The following is a 17,662-nucleotide window of genomic DNA, read 5'->3' on the forward strand; positions in this document are numbered from 1 at the left end:
CTGGGTTAAAGGATCAAGGTAAAATACCCCAGGGGCTTGGTAAGAGCAGACTCGCACAACATTTGATGGTATATGGGGGGGCGAGGGATGGGAGTGGAGGAGGTTACAAGGGGAGTGCGGCGCCTGCGCCATTAAATCGCCTCGGGACTGCCCAGAGCCCAGCCTCGGAGTCTGTGGACAGGGCCCAGGGAAGGCACTCACCTCACCCACGTCCATCTCCCGGCTCACCTCCCCCTGCCCCCAAACACACAGTGCTTCTCTCTCGACCATCATTCTCCTTAAACCCTACCCTCATTTTGAAAATGGGGAAGGGGTGCCAAAGAAGAATACGAGACATGCAATCACATGGATAGTTTAGAGGCTTTGGGTTAAAAAACAAAAGGGAGGAGGCAGAATCGAAGAGAGGAGTGGGAGGACCACGCAGTTTATCTTGCCCAAAGTAGCTCAGAGAACCCCAAACACCCACCTCATTGCCCTCCCCCTCCCCCATATGCCAGATGCCCGAGGGCGCTCGGAGGCCCTCACTCACCGGAATCCCGCGTGGAGCATGTACATTCGGGGCGCCCCCGGGCTGGCGTACTTGGAAGTGGTGAAGATGTTCTCCTTTTTCAGGGATACGTAGCTGATGAGCGATAAAATCAGCAGGGCAACACTGAGCATGACCAGCCCCAGCACACTGGCGACCCGGGCCATTTTGCAATTTCTCATCCCGGGCTGGGCTGGGCTGGGATCAGGAACAGCGGGGAAATCGGTCCATTGAGCAGCCAGCAGCTCGCTGGCGTGTCAGGCGTGTGTGTTCTCGCGCGTGTCAGCGTGTGTGGCGGGGCTGGGGGGAGGGGACCGGGTCGGGGAGCCACAGAGGCAGGAGGAGGTGTGGGGGTGGGCCAGGGCCCCAGAGAGAAATGGGACCCTCAAGGCTGGGTGAGCAGGCGGGGAAGCTGAGCAGGAAGATGGAGGGTCTGCGCTGCCGCGCCGATAGGGAGGATAGGGAGTGCGCAGCGCTGTGCGTCTGGGGCTGCAGGCTCAAGCTCCCCCGCGCGTTTCCAGCGAGGCTGCCATCTCCTCCGCCGCCTGCAAGATAAATGTGATTGGAATAATGTTACAGTTCGATCTAAGCACAGGATTTAATTAATGAACTCTAATCTCCCAAATAACCCGGGATGGGGCGGGAGAGGGGGAAGAGTAGGGGAGGTGGTGAAGGGAGGGAATTGAGGCTGGAAGGCTGCAGCCCACGTCAACAACCTCCTGCTGAGGGGTGCATGTGAAGTGGTGGCTGTAGAAAGAGGCCCTAACTTAGTTAATGGACCATTCATTACTTTATAAATATATCAGAGAATAGGGATACAAATAACTGGATTTGCTATTCTGGAGGATACACACCAGCTGGGTGCTTCTGAGATGCAGGGAGAGTAGTTTTAGAAAGGCAGACATTTAAAAACTTCTCTCTTCACCACGAAGGCACTGCCCTAGACCCCACTGGGTAGCACTCTCCCCAGCTCCCCAGCAAGGAAATCCTAACCAGCCGGCCCAACCTGCCTTGTGAGTAAAACCTCCTTGGGCCCTAGCTGGTTTGGCTCAGTGGGTACAGCATCAGCCTCCCGGGTTCAATTCTGGTCAAGGGCACATGCCTGAGTTGTGGCCTCGATCCCCAATGGGGAGTATGCAGAAGGAAGCCAATCAATTATTCTCTCTCATCTTTGATGTTTCTATCTCTCTCTCCCTCCCCCTTCCTCTCTGAAATCAATAAAAATATATTTACCTCCTTGGAATTTTCCAGAATCTCTCATCTGCCTTCCATGCTCACTACATACTTTGCTCCTCGGCAAAAGATGTGCAGTGCCTAGTGAAGTTCTGGCTGCCCCTGCCCTGTCCACAGCCTGCGGTCCCAGCACACAGAAGGTGGCCAACAGGGTGGGGCTGTGTTCACCAGCCTGGAGCATTCTCCCTGATCTAACTGCATTCCCCACATTTCTGACTCATCCCTGTGGCCAGACCTTGGGAATGGGCCACCGCACAGTCCTGAGAAGCCAAGAAGCTGAAGGCATTATACATCTTGTCCATTATAAATGCATGGACCTCTCTTTTGAAGGAGCCCACGAACTAGGCTGCCTCTGAAGGTGGAAAGGAAGCCTAATACTTTGTGTTGCTTGACCTTCAGTTTGTTTTAGCATATTCATATGTTGCCTGTTTTAATAACCATTGGAAACAAAAATTAATCCATTTTCAGTCAGGCTGTTGTGTGCTCAGAGGCAAGCCACATGTGTCTTTTTAAAATATATATATACATTTTTATTGATTTCAGAGAGGAAGGGAGAAAGAGAAAGAGAGGTAGAAACATTGTTGGGAGAGAGAGAATTATTGATCAGCTGCCTCCTGCATGCCCCCCACTAAGGACTGAGCCCACAATCCCGGCATGTGACCTCCTGGTTCATAGGTTGATGCTCAACCACTGAGCCATGCCAGCCAGGCACATATGTTTCTTTATCTCTGTTCTTTGCAGTAAGCTTGTGGCTTCTTCGACCCTAGCTTTACCCTTGGCTTGGCCCTCTCAATACTGGTCAATAAACACACATGAAAGAAGCTGGAGATGAGAAATTGGCCTTTAAGAGCCTTTTCCAACAAAGCAAGTTGATCTTTTCCAAGTTGGTCATGATTTCTTTCTCTCCTGAACTTCTTGCTGTACTGGCTTTGGAGGAACTAATGTTCTGGTCTGTCTGTGAGCCAAGGCCATGTGGTCTTCCTCCCTGTTTCCATGTGCTGCCAGCAACAGTCTCATTAGAGGGCATGCTTAATAAATGCTTGAGGACCAAATGAGCTCCCTTGTGAAACTCATCTGTCTGGTTATGGACAGCCAGTGACATACATTATACAATTGTATGTTTCCAATGACAAAGAGAATCAGTCATTTTGTACCCACTGTAGACATTTTATACAAAAATTTTAAAATGTGGGTCAAGAGGACATAATCTTTCCCTCATGGGGCATTTTATTATAAAATTTTTTTTAGAAAAGTTCTGTTCTTCTGTACATGATGAATATTGAATCATATTTCTTGAATAATTATTATAGCTTTTAAAGAGAAAGGATCATATGAGTATAGTATAAAATGCCAAAAGGAGTAAGATCTTATGAGAACTGTCTAGGAATTACACATGCTGGGAAAACTCTTCTTGAGCAAGAAGTCAGTGAACAAGCCTAGGGCAATGGTTACACCTTCAGGCTCCAGAGCCAGCAGACTTGACTTCAAAAGCTTACGCTGGCACCCTTGAGCCATATTACCTTGGGTAAATTATCAACCTCTCTGTGTGTCAGGCTCCTCATCTGCAGAACCAGAATAAAAACCTCGCAGGAATTGGGGGAAGATTAAGCACGGCATGTCAAGGGGTTGGCCCAGCTCCTGGCCTGCATTAAGCAGTTAATACATGTGAGCTAAAATGGCTAGGGCAAGTTTTTAGTGTCTTTCTTTGACCCCATACATGTCCTACTACAAAATGCATAGGGAAGCACATACTTGGTGGGGCATTTTCATATGGAAAATAGCAAAGATCAAGAAGCTCTTGGGTTCTCTTTGTAAAATGGTGTTATAAGCTTTCCTTGGGGCCTATGATATGGACTCATTCTGCCTGGATTTAAAAACTGATCTATTACTTATACTTAGCTCGTCTCTGTGAACCTAAGGAAAGTCCTACTAGGGTGATTCCTATATTGCATGTAAGTTACTGAAAGCCATGTGACGTAAAGGAACTAAATTAGCCAGAAAATAAACAGGCAGACAGGAACCCTTGCCACAGATGCCAGGCCTAGAGGTGAAAATGGGTTGCTCAGTAATTACCAGAGTGGAAAATCCAGGGGATGGTGCTTCGAAGAACAACTGCAGCAGCTGGACAGAGGACTTCTCACACTGGGATGACAGCTACCTAGTGCATTAAAACCTCGTTAGGATATTTAAAAAATGAAATCAGACTTGTACAAGAGTATAGGAGGGTGAACACAAGAAATACAGAAAGGAAAGACCCCCTCTGACATAATGTTTTTTTAGGGGCGGGGGTTATTTTAGACACAGCACTTCCCTCTCCAACCCCCATGAGTGCCCATCTTTTGCAAATACGGCTCTGTTGACATGTACAGTCTCTTAACAACCAAGAGTAACTTCTGCACATGGATGGGGAAGGTGGTGTCTTTTGTTAGAAGCAGCTCGATTCATTCATTTAGTTCTGTTTTCTTTCATCAATGTATTAAATAAAGTATATGGTTATCAGGCACCATACTGGGTAGATATAGAGGCTATAAAATCACCCTTAATCTCATAATGCTTATGGTCTTATGGGGAGTGAGGAGTAAGCAGTCCTGTGTGAGGAGCTCAGCAACAGGAGGCTGGTGAGAGAACTACGGATTGAATTCTACCTGTGGAAGGCTGGCAGGTTCTTCACAGAGGATAACATCTGAGTTTTAAAGCGTGAGTAGGATTAATTAGGTAAGAAGGTGAGGGGACTAGGAGGCAGGGAAGAGGATGGTAGATTTGGGGAACAGCATGAGGCATGAGGTGACTGTCACAAAAGAAGAGCCTAAAAAGGGAGTTGGGGTCAGACTGTAAAGAGTCTTGGAGGACATGCTAAGGAGATGGCTGTGTCTTCTAGCGGCACTGCCGAGACCATCCAGTGTTTACAGAGAGGAGGGGCTCAATCTGATTTGCAGTGAATGGATGTAGGAGCAGCTGGAATCAGGCCCATGGGGAGGTGGAAACAGCAGCTGTTCTCTTGGACACCAGCTGATGTGTCCAGTGGCTCACCTGCCTGTCCACATGCTAGAAGCCCCAGTGTGTTGTAATCTATCAATGAACCAATTGATCATTTTCTGTTATGAGATACTTCTGGATAAGGCCTCAGGGGGGTTGATTTTGGAAGGGTGAGTGAGCTTGAGGGGAGTCCACTGGGGACCTGCTCTTTGGTTCCATGTGACTGGAGTTCTTTTGTACACAATTCCCTGACTTCTTAATTTCTGGTAGACCTAACAACGGCCACAGAGGAAAGATCTTGGAATAAATACTTTATGAGTTCAGAGGTTGGAAAAGCCATCATGGTCAAAAGCTCTCAGATGGAACTGAGACTAGAAAGATGCATGGAAGTTTCCAGAGACGGAGATGGCAACGGGCAGGGCAGGCAGGGAAAGTGGGTGGAACAAAGATGTGGAGGCGGAAGAGGGAAAGGCATGTTGGAGCCAGCGGCCAGATAAGCCCCCTTGGAGTAAAGTAAAAGTGGCCAAGATATAGCGAGCTCTTTTGGGGCCAGCTGCTTTTTAAACATTATTGGTATCTTTGCCCTGATCTGGTGAGGGAGATATACTTATCCTCACTTTATAGTTGAAGGAACTGGTGTTAAGTGTTGGCTCAAGGTTTCTGCTTTTGCATACTGCTTGCATGCAGGTCCTAGGACAGAGAGCTGGAAATGTGTGTGCACCTGGAAAGTTTGAAAGAAGCATCCTTTGGCAGTGAGAACCACTTAATACTACTGATAATGATGATGTCATTTCATATTTATTGCATACCTACTATGTGTTGGGTATTATATTAGGCAACTCATATAACTGAGCTCAATCTCTCTTATATCCCTTTGAGGATATAAGGACTGCCACCGTTTCAAGAATGAAAAACTGAGGCTCAGAGAGGGTAAGTAATTTGCCAAGGTCACACAGGTAGTGACTGCCTTGTATTCCATTGGTATTCCAGGGTCCAGAGGAAGAGGGGCTTAAATCTTCTCCCTTCATCATTGTGGTGTTACTGAAGAGAGAGTGCATACTAGGCTCTTTGAAAAAGCCATTTAGTCATAAGGGTGGAGGCTGGGGACAACAAGACAAAGGCCAGAGTGATATATCTGAAAAGCAGTGGACTTTTCTGGGGCTGGGAGAATGCTTGGTAGGGTTGGAGCCTCAGGATGGAGAGCCAGCCATCTGCTGGGGACAGTCAGGAGACAGCATCCTACCTTCACTGTACTATTTAGTGCCAGAACTGCTAATGCTCAGGGTGGAAAGAAGGCAGGGAACTTCTTTGCTCTACATTGTACCTGAGGTCCAGGCTTGGGCGAAGGTCGGTCTCCAGGACTGACTGGAGAGAAAGGTCATCCACCTGGACTGGGATGCATGAGTTGGCTTGCCTATCGAAGAGACCACATTTAATTAAATTAATTGGTTAGCTAAGCTAGGACAAAACGTAAAGCACAGGAGGGGTGCACTATGAGCAATCAAACTCCCTCCCATCTTTATCTCTGTAGAGATAACCACTGTTGCCGCTCAGAGATGCCCTGTGCATCCACGGCATATATGTTAAACACAAATTCTGAGGCCAGTGTGAAATGATGTTTATTTCAAGGTTTAGTCTGTATCTTTGCAAAAGACATTTGCATAATATTTTAACATTTCAGATGTTTGCAATAATTAGGTTTTCTTCGAAGCTGAGAAATTTTGCACCCACAGATGAATGCTTTCCTTAAAGCTCAGGGAAGTATTTCTGTTTGAAAGGAACACAGGAACTTTAAATAGCCTTTTCTTCATTGAATAAATACAATATATTTGGAACACTATCTTAAGGCTTTTTTTGAGGCCCAGTCCCTAGGAAATGGTTTGGAAGGAGCTATTATGTTCAATTGTGTTAATCTCCTGGGTCCTTGCATGGAATTTTGACTTTTCAAATGTTTGCAGCAATTACTTTTTCTAGAAGCTAAGGTATTATACTTGGAGGAGCTACTTGAAAAATAATCTTACAGTTAAGTTTTAAGCTGTTCTTATGTCTATTGTGCCCCTTTATTGCACTGACTGTAGGTATAGGAAATCACCCTCGGTTAGAGCAGGTGCAATAACATTGCCTAGGTACTGTCAGGGGAGGTGTTTTAACAAGAAATCTAATTTTAGCCTTCATCTTGAGTTTTTGGGGAGTTATTTGTCCCTTGTGCTTCTGAAACTGTAATTGTCAACAACATATCTTTGAGAGCAGGGAAAAAACACTTTTTGTATATTACAACAGAAAATGGTAAAATTTCCATCTGATTTTAAGGGTTGCACTACCGCCTGCTGATTTATTGAAGAGTGTTCCTTCCAGAGAAGAAATGGTAGGAACTGTTGAAGAAGAGACTAACAAGAATTCCCTTCCCAGGCTCTTGACCCCCACCCCTCTCCCAATTATAAGCACAGATCCCTACCTGGAATTTCTTCTGTTCTGTTCATGGGGAATTCAGAGGAATAAGCATTCACTGGACTTCCCTGTATTGAAAAACTCACTCTCAATGTGTGTGGTGAGAGATTGAGTGACACCATGTCTTAGATCATAGACCTCCATGTTCTATATCAAGTCATCTATAATAATAAAAACGTAATATACTAATTAGACCAGACAACCGAACAAACTTTCAGATGTCATTCTGGACGTCCTTCCGGGTGAAGCCGCAGTGGCGGGGACTGAGGAAGAGGTGGTTATGGGTGATCAGGTAGGCAGGTGAGCAGTTAGGGATGATCAGGCAGGCAGGCAGAGGCGGTTAGGAGTGATCAGGAGCCAGGCGAGTGGTTAGGGGTGATTAGGCAGGCAGGCAAGCAGTAAGGGGCGATCAGGCAGGCAGCCAAAGTGGTTAGGGTGATCAGGCAGGCAGGTGAGCAGTTAGGGGCGATCAGGCAGGCAGGCAGGCGAGCGGTTAGGAGCCAGTGGTCCTGGATTGTGACCCCCCCCCCCGTGCATGAATTTCGTGCACTGGGCCTCTAGTGTTCATAATAATGCTATATGATAGTGTTTTCATTGATTCCTTAGATATGGGAGAAAGACTCAGGGAGGGTGAGTAACTTGGACAGGTTTACAACATTAAAACAATTAATATAGAACCAAATGTCTGCACAATTATTTCTTTTTTCACCAAATCTTGGTGCCTCCCATGCCAGAAGCTTAGGGTCTGAAAATGGGGGCATGAAAGATACTTCTTTGAAGTGGATGTTTCTCATTTCAAAAGCCAAGGATGTGGTACCCACCTTGGCTTGTACCCCTTTCTCCTCATGGTTAGCTTTTTACAAGGATGTTTGAACACAAGAAAGAGACTTTTCAATGGATGAGAGGATTGATGTAAACTTGTGAAGAATCCTTTTTGTCTGAGTTTCAGAATCTTACATTGTTCTGTTTTATAGTTTTACATGCAAAAGTGCCTATGTCCTGTTGGAGGTGGTGTAAGATGAGGATGTCTGACTTTGGGTGTCTGTACTTCTGTTTTGAGGAGGGCAGTTTTGAAGCAAGCCTTTCCATTGGTGGATGAGGTTGGGTGGAGAGTATCTTAGGAGTTACAGGCAGATCAAGAATATAATTAGCACTTTTCTCCCTGATAACAACTGGAGTAGGAGCCAGGCAGGCTCAGAGGTGAGAGAAGGGTAACTGATCCTCCCCATGATATCTCTGATGCTAACACCAGTTATCTGACACCTGGCTTAATTTCTATGTAGAAGTTTTCCCATCTTTTTATTCTTGTTCTGAATTCAAGCTGCTTATTAGAAAAAAAACTCAACTATTATGTATGCGATTTCCTTAACAAAGAATTGTATTTCTTGTATTTTTACTGATGGGAAGCATTAAACAAAAGTGAGTAGAGAGCATGTTGTAATACTACTCTTCATGCCTATGACCATCTATGATTAAAGAAAGCCTCCCTATTGGAACTTAGTCACCACAAACCGGTAGCACTGCTCACCTGGGGGCAGGTACTGCCTCAAGGGCAATCAGAATGTAGAAGATTGAAAATGTTGCAGTTTTTCTTGGAGACTGGCATGATATATTATACACTAGAGGCCCAGTGCACGAATTTGTGCATGGGTGGGGTCTGGCCGGCCTGCCCCAATTAGGGCTGATCAGGCCTGGCCAGCCGGGGAGAGGGGCTGTGGGCTGTTGGCTGGCCGGCCCCACCCCCTGGTCAAACTCCCAGTCGAACTCCTGGTCAAGGGGACAATTTGCATATTAGCCTTTTATTATATAGGATAGGTAGGCATGTCCAGGTACCTGGAGTAGTCCCCACGGTGGTCACTGAGTTCTACTGCTGGTTTTGGTGGATGTAGATAGTCCTTTTCCATTTGCCAGGGAATTCGGCTTTTGTGATCCTGCAGTATCACCTGCACTCACAGGCATCTCTTAACCGCTCACCTGCTTTCCCCATTCTCTGTAACAATTAGGATTGACAAGTAAATAGGGACCTTATAACATTGAACTGATTTTTTAGTATTTATAGGAGCATCCTTCAACTCTTTAGTTTTATGTTGGATGGGTGTGTATTTAGCAATTTTAGGTAGGCTTTGCAAGACTATGGAAATGGCTTCTACCATAGATCCTGTGCAAGGCCAGCTGTGAAAAAGTGAGAGCTGCATACAGCATTAGACCTTCAGGTAGTGGCTGTGAACACTTATCAAAGGGTTCGCTCTGTGTAAGCTCCATGTGGAAAGGGACACTGGTCCCATGTAGGACTTTACAGTTGATAATCACTATCTTTAGGGCCATCTTTGGGGGGAAAACCTGACAACCATATAAATCTTACATTTTTATAGCACTTCAGTTTTTTTCAAAGTACTCTCACATCTATTATCCCATCTTGACCTCCCAAGGAAACTGAGAGTTGGGCACAGCAAGTATTTCTATCCTGATTTCACAGATAAGACACAAAGAGGTTAAATCACACAGCAGGGCAGGAGACTGAGGCTAAACATCCATGTCTGATGTTAAGACTGCTAGTCTGTCTCCTTAAAAAAAGTGACCCTTCTTTTTTATTCTCTGCAATCTAGCTTCTATTGCTAAAATTGCTTTATTTAAAGGAATGTTTCTCAACTCTACCTGCACATTTAAGTCACCTAGGTGATTTAAATATAATGCCAGTGCTCAGGCCCCATCCCTGGCCAATTGCATCATGCATCTCTGTGTCTTTTTTAATTTCTTTATAAATAATTAACTTTTAAGATTCTTTGATCTTTCTCTTTTTCTCCCTTTTTCTGAGAGATGTAATCCAAATATTCTCAGGCATCTGCATGTCTTAAAGCTCCTCGGTGAGTCTCATACACAGTGAGGATCAAAACCATTGCTAGAAGCAGACCAATGGCCACCCTCATGTCAAATTTTTCTAAACTACTCGCCTGGATCCATTGGACATTAATTCCGTCTTTAAACTCAGTCCTCTTTTGGTTTCTATGAGATGACACTCTCTTGGTTCCCTATTCTGCTATGACGGTGCCTTCCCTGTCTTATTTTCTTCGTCTCTGCCTTTGTTTTGTCTTCCCAACTTACATGACTTCAGCCTTGTTCTTTTCTCTGTATGGTCACAAAGTACAGGGATATGTGGGAAGTTGTGTAAAGGGCCATTTATTTTGAAGGGCTTGGACATTAGAATGTAATCCATGCAAGAGCAGAGGCTTTATTCTGCTCACTGCTACAGCTGGAGGACCTAGGATAGTCTAGAACAGTGATGGCGAACCTTTAGAGCTCCGTGTGTCAGCATTTTGAAAAACCCTAACTTAACTCTGGTGCCGTGTCACATATAGAAATTTTTTGACATTTGCAATCATAGTAAAACAAAGACTTATATTTTTGATATTTATTTTATATATTTAAATGACATTTAACAAAGAAAAATCAACCAAAAAAATGAGTTCGTTTGTCACCTCTGACACGCGTGTCATAGGTTCGCCATCACTGGTCTAGAACCTACGATAGTCACATGCTCAATAATTGGATGAATGATCACAGCTACTTGACTGAATCTCATGTCTGTGTATACAGTCCTGATCCACACTCCAGCCTTGGCCCTCTAATGCCACCTCTTGAGTGTGCCACCATCTTCTCAAACTGATCCTGTTCAAAACTGAGCATATCATCTTCTTTCATCCTACAGCATAGTTCTTTTAAATGTTTTCCTGCTTCCAATAGCCTTATCTTTCCCTTCCTGTAAATCAGATTTGAATCTTCTTTCTCTTTTATCCAAGCTTGCATCATGGTCTCCCCATTTGGCTGACACTGCCCAGCCCATGGCCTCTGGTGAGGAATCCATGGTAGGCTGTGTTCTGGGCAGTGACTGGACCAGAAGTGGGTCCACCCACCCATTGGCTCTTTGCTCATATGGTGATCACAGAGAAAGTCTCATAGTTCCCTTGGAACATAGAGGGAGAACGTGGAGAGCACTGACTGGCAGAAATGGAGAAACTACCAGAGTAACTTTGGGAGCCAACTTGCTTGGACACTGAATGGGTTCCTAGATTCAGTTCCAGGTCCTGTGAATTCCTTTACAGAAGTTCAGTTTTTCTTAATGTCACCGGCATGAGACTATTTTGGCAACACCCATCCATAATCAGTTATATCAGTGTTAGTACTAATATTTCTCCTTTAAAAATACTATATTTTCTGAATAAGTTTCTTTCTTTTTGTGCCATTTAACCAAGGTTCTACCCACCTCATGCCTGAACCAGGTAATAATTTTCTAGCTCCCCCTTGCATCATGGAGCTCACCTGGATACTATGCCTTCATCTACTAAATATTTAATGAGAGCATACTGTGTGCCCAAGCAGTGATCCATGCTCTGGTGATCCAGGGATGAATGATACGGACAAAGTCCTTAGCCCTTGTGCTTGTGCACTAGACCCTGTCTGCTCCTGTCTTCTCAAGGGCATTGGTTCAGCACTTCTCTCCTGCATCATCAAATTGTTGCTCTCTGTTACTTCACTTCCAACAGCTTACCCACATATTTTTATTTCTTCCATCTTAAAAAAATTGTTCTTTTGACTCCCACTTTCTCCTTCACCTATTACCCTAGCTTTCTGTTTCTTTTTATAGCAAAACTCCTCAAAAGAATTGTTTATTCTTTTTTTTAACTTTAGTGAGTAATAATCGACAATTATTATGAAGTGTATAACGTGATGCTTTGATATACATATTTATTGTAGAGTGATTACCAAGATCAAGATAATTAACACATCCATAACCTCACAGAGTTAACATAGTTGAATCTTTTTTTTGTGTGTGGTGAGAATGCTTCAGATTACTCTTAGCAACTTTTACATATACCATACCGTGTAGTTAATATACAGTAGAGCTAACAAAGAGATATGGTATACTTGAAAGAGTTGTTTATTCTTGATGTCTCCAACTCTCCCCAGAGTCCATTCTAGTCAGGCTTTTGTCTCTACCTTCCACAGAACCCACTCCTTCCAGGGTCACTGATGACTTCCCTATTTCTAAATCTAATAGTCCATCTCCACTCCCAGGCTTACTAGACTATCATTCAACACAGGTGATAGCTCCCTTCTTGGAACATTTTGTCTTTAGATTCAGGGACTTCATACTTCTCTGAGTGTTCTTCCTCCCTCACTGATTTGTTCCTTCTCAATTCTTTGCTGGATTCTCCTCATCTCCTTGAACTCTCAACTTTGCTAATATGCTTTATTACCTTAAGTTTGGAGACATTGAGTCCTTCTGCTGGGAGTCTTATTTCTCCCTTTCCCACCTGTGGGAAGGAGTCTAGCCAGGGCTGTCTGATCTGACACTGTTCCTGAGGGCACTGCACTTTGGGATGTGGTGTCAGATATCCCCCTCTCCTCACTGGTGCTGGGCAATCGGGTTGCAACAGGAAGAACTCCCCTGAAGCAAAGGCGGGTGTCTGGGTTGAAGAAGCTGCCAATGCTGCTGACCCTGAGACAGCTAAGTATGAATTCAGGAGGGACAACTGGAGGAGCCCCTAAACTGGGGACCAGAAGCAAGCACAGAGGATAGTGGAGGAGGAGTCCCGAGGGACCCTGGCTTTCTCTAACCAGGCTACAGGTACCCTCTGTGGGAGGGTGTCATATGTGCTGGGGGTAGGGTACGTAAAGCCAAGAGATGGGGCAAAGATTTTTACACTCAAATGCGTAAGAGCATGGAATAAGATACAAACAGAACATGCATCTTTTAGGTGAAAACAGATTTTTTGCTACAGATCCTTTTATGGCTCTTCCCAGACCCCAAAGGATTCGCCTTTCCTGTCTGCTTGTTGGAGGGCTGTACTGGAACATCCACCCGTGAGTCTGTTTAGTGTGACGGGTCAGAGGCAGAGGAGACAGGCCTCTGGGTCGGCCAGCGAGTGAGCATGACACAAGCCGACCTGGGTCCCACACAGCACCTGGGCCAGGAGCAGAGCCTGCATGTCACAGTCAGTCTTCACTGGGCAATCTGATCCCACCCAGGTGTGAAGTTTCAGTCTCACTTCTCTCTACAAGCAGTTCTTGCTTCTGGGTGTCACTTGCCCAGGAAGCTGGAACTAGGGAGAATTTTCCACTGTGTCAGAGACAGAACCTTTTCTGGGGGAGGGGCGAACCCTTTGGGGCTGGGCCTGGGCTGCTATTGGGGGTCTGAGCAGAAGGGCCTCTGCCTGTGGTGCCAGGTCACTGAGGTTAGAGCCGTGAGGAACTGATAAACTCTGCTGATTCCATTGTTTCATGTGAAAATCCTGGAGCCCATACAGCTGGCTGGTCCATGGAAGACACAGATGCAAAAGAACATCTTTTTTAAAAAATTAAAAATTTAAAAGTTTTTATTATGATAAGAACACTTAATCTGAGATCATAACAGAATTTTTAAGTGTACAAATATAGTATTGTCAACTATTGGCACAGTCTTGTACAGTGGATCTCTGGAATTTATTCATCTTGCATAACTGAAATTTTATACTCATTGGTTAGTAAGTCCCCATTTTTCCTTCCCTCCAGCTCCCAACAACCACCATTTTATTCTTTGTTTTTATGAGTTTGACTATTTTAGAGATACCTCATTTAAGTGGAATCATGCAGTATTTGTTCTTCTGCAACTGGCTTGTTTTACTTATGTATCCATCATGTTATCACATATTGCAGAATTTCCTTATTTTAAAAGATGAATACTATTCCATTGTGTATATATTATATAATATACCACATTTTATTTATCCATTCATTGGTAGACATTTAGGTTGTTTCCACATCTTGGCTATTGTGAATAGTGCTACAATGAACATGAAAGGGCTAATGTCTTTTTGAGATACTGATTTTGATTCCTTTGGATATATACCCAGAAGTGGGATTACTGGATCATATTGTAGTTCTATTTTTAGTTTTTGAGAAATCTCCATGCTGTTTTCCATAGTGGCTACATTATTTGCATTCCCCACCATCAGTGTACAAGGGTTATAATTTTTCCACATCCTGGATAGCACTTGTCTTTCTTTTCTTTTCTTTTCTTTTCTTGTCTTTCTCTTTTCTTTTCCTTCCTTCCTTCCTTCCTTCCTTCCTTCCTTCCTTCCTTCCCTCCCTCCCTCCCTCCCTCCCTCCCTTCCTTCCTTCCTTTCTTCCTTCCTTCCTTCCTTCCTTTTAAATAATCATCTTAACAAATGTGAGATATCTCATTGTGGTTTTGATTTACATTTCCCTGATCATTAGTGGCATTAAATACCTTTCAAAGAGCTGATGGCCATTTGTATGTCTTCTTTGGAGAAATGCCTATGCAAGTCCTAAGCCCATTTAAAAAATCAAGTTATTAGTATGTTTTCTTTGCCATTGAGTTGTAGGAGTTCTTTATATATTTTAGGAATTAAACTCTTATCAGGTATATGGTTGCAAATACTTTCTCCCATTCCATAGGTTGCCTTTTCACTCTGTTGTTTCCTCTGCTGCACAGAGCTTTTCAGTTTGATGTAGCCCCACTTGTCTATTTTTGCTTTTGTTGCCTGTGCTTTTGGTGTCCTATCCAGGCCTTATTGATCAAGACCAATGCCATGAAGATTTCCCCCTGTGCTTTCTTTTAGGAGTTTTATAGTTTCACTTATTACATTTAAGTCTTTAATCATTTTGAATTCATTTTTTTTTGTTTGGTGTAAGATAGGGTCCAATTTAATTCTTTTGCATGTGGATGCCCAGATTTCTCAGCACCACTTGTTGGAGAGACTATCCTTTCCCGTCATGTATTTTTGCCACTGTTGTTGAAATAACATCTTGGCCTTTCATTCCTCCAATGCCTTTCATTTGAGGGGAACTAAAAGGTCCCTCTACTTCTGAAGGCCAGGCCTTGCCACAATGGTCAGAATTTCCCAGCACTGTCTTTGCCAGAGTTTTATCCTAACAAAATAGTGAATCATAAAAAAAAAATGCATAAGGATTTTTATAGAAAATAGTAAAATACAGAGATAAATAAAAAGATTTTATTTGTATCCATTCGAAGTAATAATGTTTGTTAGTTAAAAAATCTTCTTGAGAAGATCTTGCACTGGCATAGGGCCTCAGTGATGGATACAAACCAGTGGAAACAGCAGTGTGATGTCTGGGTGCTAGACTGACTGTGGGTGGTTTTTATATTTTCTTTATACTTTTGTGTACTTTTCAATGTTTCTACAATGAACATTCAATAGAGTATTGTATATTATTTACCTTTTAAAATAAAAATGGAAGGTCTTTCTGACTGGATACAATTACTAGTTAATGAAAGTTAATGTCAATGTGTTTTACCATTTCTGGCTTTATTGAATAGCCCACACCTTACTTTTAATTTGAATTTTCTTTTTGCTGAAGAAACTCCTTTGTAGTAGTTTATACAGAAAGGGAGTGTTGGGTGTTTAATAAAAATCTATTAATTTTTATATCTTTAAAATGTCCTCATTTTGTCCTTGTTCTTTAATGACCATTTAGCAAAGTATGTGGTTTTTTATTACATTTTCCTTCAGCACTTTGGGGATGTTGTTGTTGTCTTCTGACATCCATTGTTGTTACTGAAAAGATTAAGGTCAGTTCAATGAGCACATTTTTGTAGAAAATCTCTCTCTGTATATCTATCCCTATCTCTCTCTGAGAACATTTATTTTATTTTTAAAGAGACTTATAATATGAAATCTATCTATCTTCCTTCCTTCCTTCCTTTCTTTCTTTCTTTCTCTCTCTCTTTTAATCTTTACTGTTGAAAGTATACATGCCCCTCTCTTCCCCGCCATGTCCTCCTCTAGCCTGCCCCCACCCTATACTCCATCTCGAGAGCATTTATACTGCTACTTTTATATCCTGCAGTTTTGCTATGTTGTGTCTAAGCGGGGTTTGTCTTGGTTTGTTCTGCTTGGCACTTGGTGTATGCTTTCAGCCTGAGGATTCACTCTCTCTCATCAATTCTTAGCCATTTCCTCTTTGAATATTGTCTTGGCCTCAGTTTTCTTCTTCTAGAAGTCTGATTACTGGTACTTGTATGTTTAAGTCTTTCAATCTATCCTCTGTGTTTAACTATTTTTAAAAAATTTTAAGTGAGTCAAAGTTTATGGACAGAGACATGCATAGACCTTAAGTATACAATTTTATAAATGTATGCTCCTGTGCAACCATTGACCTCAATCACGATTTAGAACATTTCTGTCACCAAGAACATTCCCTTGTGTCTCCTTCCAGTCAATTCCTACCTCTCATGGACAACTGCTCTGATTTTCCCCAGTATATATCAGTTTTTCTGTTCTTGAACTTCTTATAAATGAAATTATGCAGAATACAGTTTTTGTGTCTGTTATCTTTCACTCAAAATATTTCTTGAGATTCAACCATGTTGTTCTATGTACCAGTAGCTCATTCCTTTTTTGGCAGAATAATATTCCATTATAGAAAAATACTAGAGTTTGTTTAATCGATTTTCCTGAATTATCTGCAGTAAATGGGGTCTGTTCTATTGACTGTGTGTGTGCTTTTAAATATTAGTCACATAAAATCAGGAAAAAGGTCATTGAAATCTTTACTATGCCACCATTACCTCTTCCGCACTCTTTATCCCCTGTTAGTACCCAGCCTTCTCTTACCCAGAAGAGAAGTTTCTCTGCTTTCTTCCCTGTCACCTAGCTGGGAAGAAATAGGATTGCATAATTCCCTGTCATAAAACATGGGGGGATGTGGTAGATAGAATAAATGTTGCCTGCCTCCCCCCGATCCTCCCCCCCCCCCATTATCCATGTCCTAATCCCTAGAACCCGTGAGTTTGTCATCTTATAAGGCAAAAAGTATGGGGGTAGGTTCTCTCTTCCCGCTACCAGCTCCGAAAGAGAGAACGCAGGGGTTCAAGAATCTTGAGTAGAACACGACAAGGGCTAAGGAAGAATGGAAAACAAGACTATGGGGGTACATTCTCTCTTCCTGAGACCAGCACGAAAAGAGAAATGAACTGATTCTTGGAGTAGAGGCGCTTGGGATTGAGAAAGAAATGAAAGAGACAAAACATAAAAATAGGGTCTGGGTGGGCTTCTGCCCGCTGATGGAGGGACAGACAGGGGGCCCAGCACCGGAACCACGTGTTTAATTTATACCCAAATACCAGGAAGTTACATCAGTTCTGGCCCGGCCTGGCTGGTGGGCATGAGGAGCAGTCAGGAACCCAAGGCATGGCTTCACCTCAGGACCCCTCCCACAGGGCGGGGCCAGTCAGAGGGAGGAGAGTCCTATTCATTCCTAGTGCTTGGCTGGATCTACATCTCAAAAACCCACTCGCTGACACCTGGGCAGCAAAGATAAGAGTCAATACTGAGGGATATTGGCCTATAATTCTCTTTCATTGTATTGTCTTTATCTGGTTTTGGGATTAGGGTGATGTTGGCTAAAGAGAAAATAAACAAATGGGACTACATCAAAATAAAAAGCTTTTGCACAGCA

At 43.4% G+C, this 17,662-nt stretch overlaps 1 protein-coding gene and 1 long non-coding RNA gene across 2 annotated transcripts in view; one reads left to right on the forward strand and one right to left on the reverse strand.

Moving 5' to 3' along the window:
- The window catches only part of ST8SIA3 (ST8 alpha-N-acetyl-neuraminide alpha-2,8-sialyltransferase 3), a 9,907-nt gene extending 8,357 nt beyond the window's left edge, over positions 1-1,550 (reverse strand). The window contains exon 1 of the mRNA XM_006764453.1: positions 530-1,550. Coding sequence (XP_006764516.1) covers positions 530-708 — 179 coding nt within the window. The 5' untranslated portion in view covers positions 709-1,550. The remainder of the gene's footprint in view (positions 1-529) is intronic.
- The window catches only part of LOC102758836, a 117,716-nt gene that overhangs the window by 42,950 nt on the left and 57,104 nt on the right, over positions 1-17,662 (forward strand). The window lies entirely within an intron of this gene.

Source organism: Myotis davidii, unplaced genomic scaffold, assembly GCF_000327345.1.
Source record: "Myotis davidii unplaced genomic scaffold, ASM32734v1 scaffold38, whole genome shotgun sequence".
NCBI lineage: Eukaryota > Metazoa > Chordata > Mammalia > Chiroptera > Vespertilionidae > Myotis > Myotis davidii.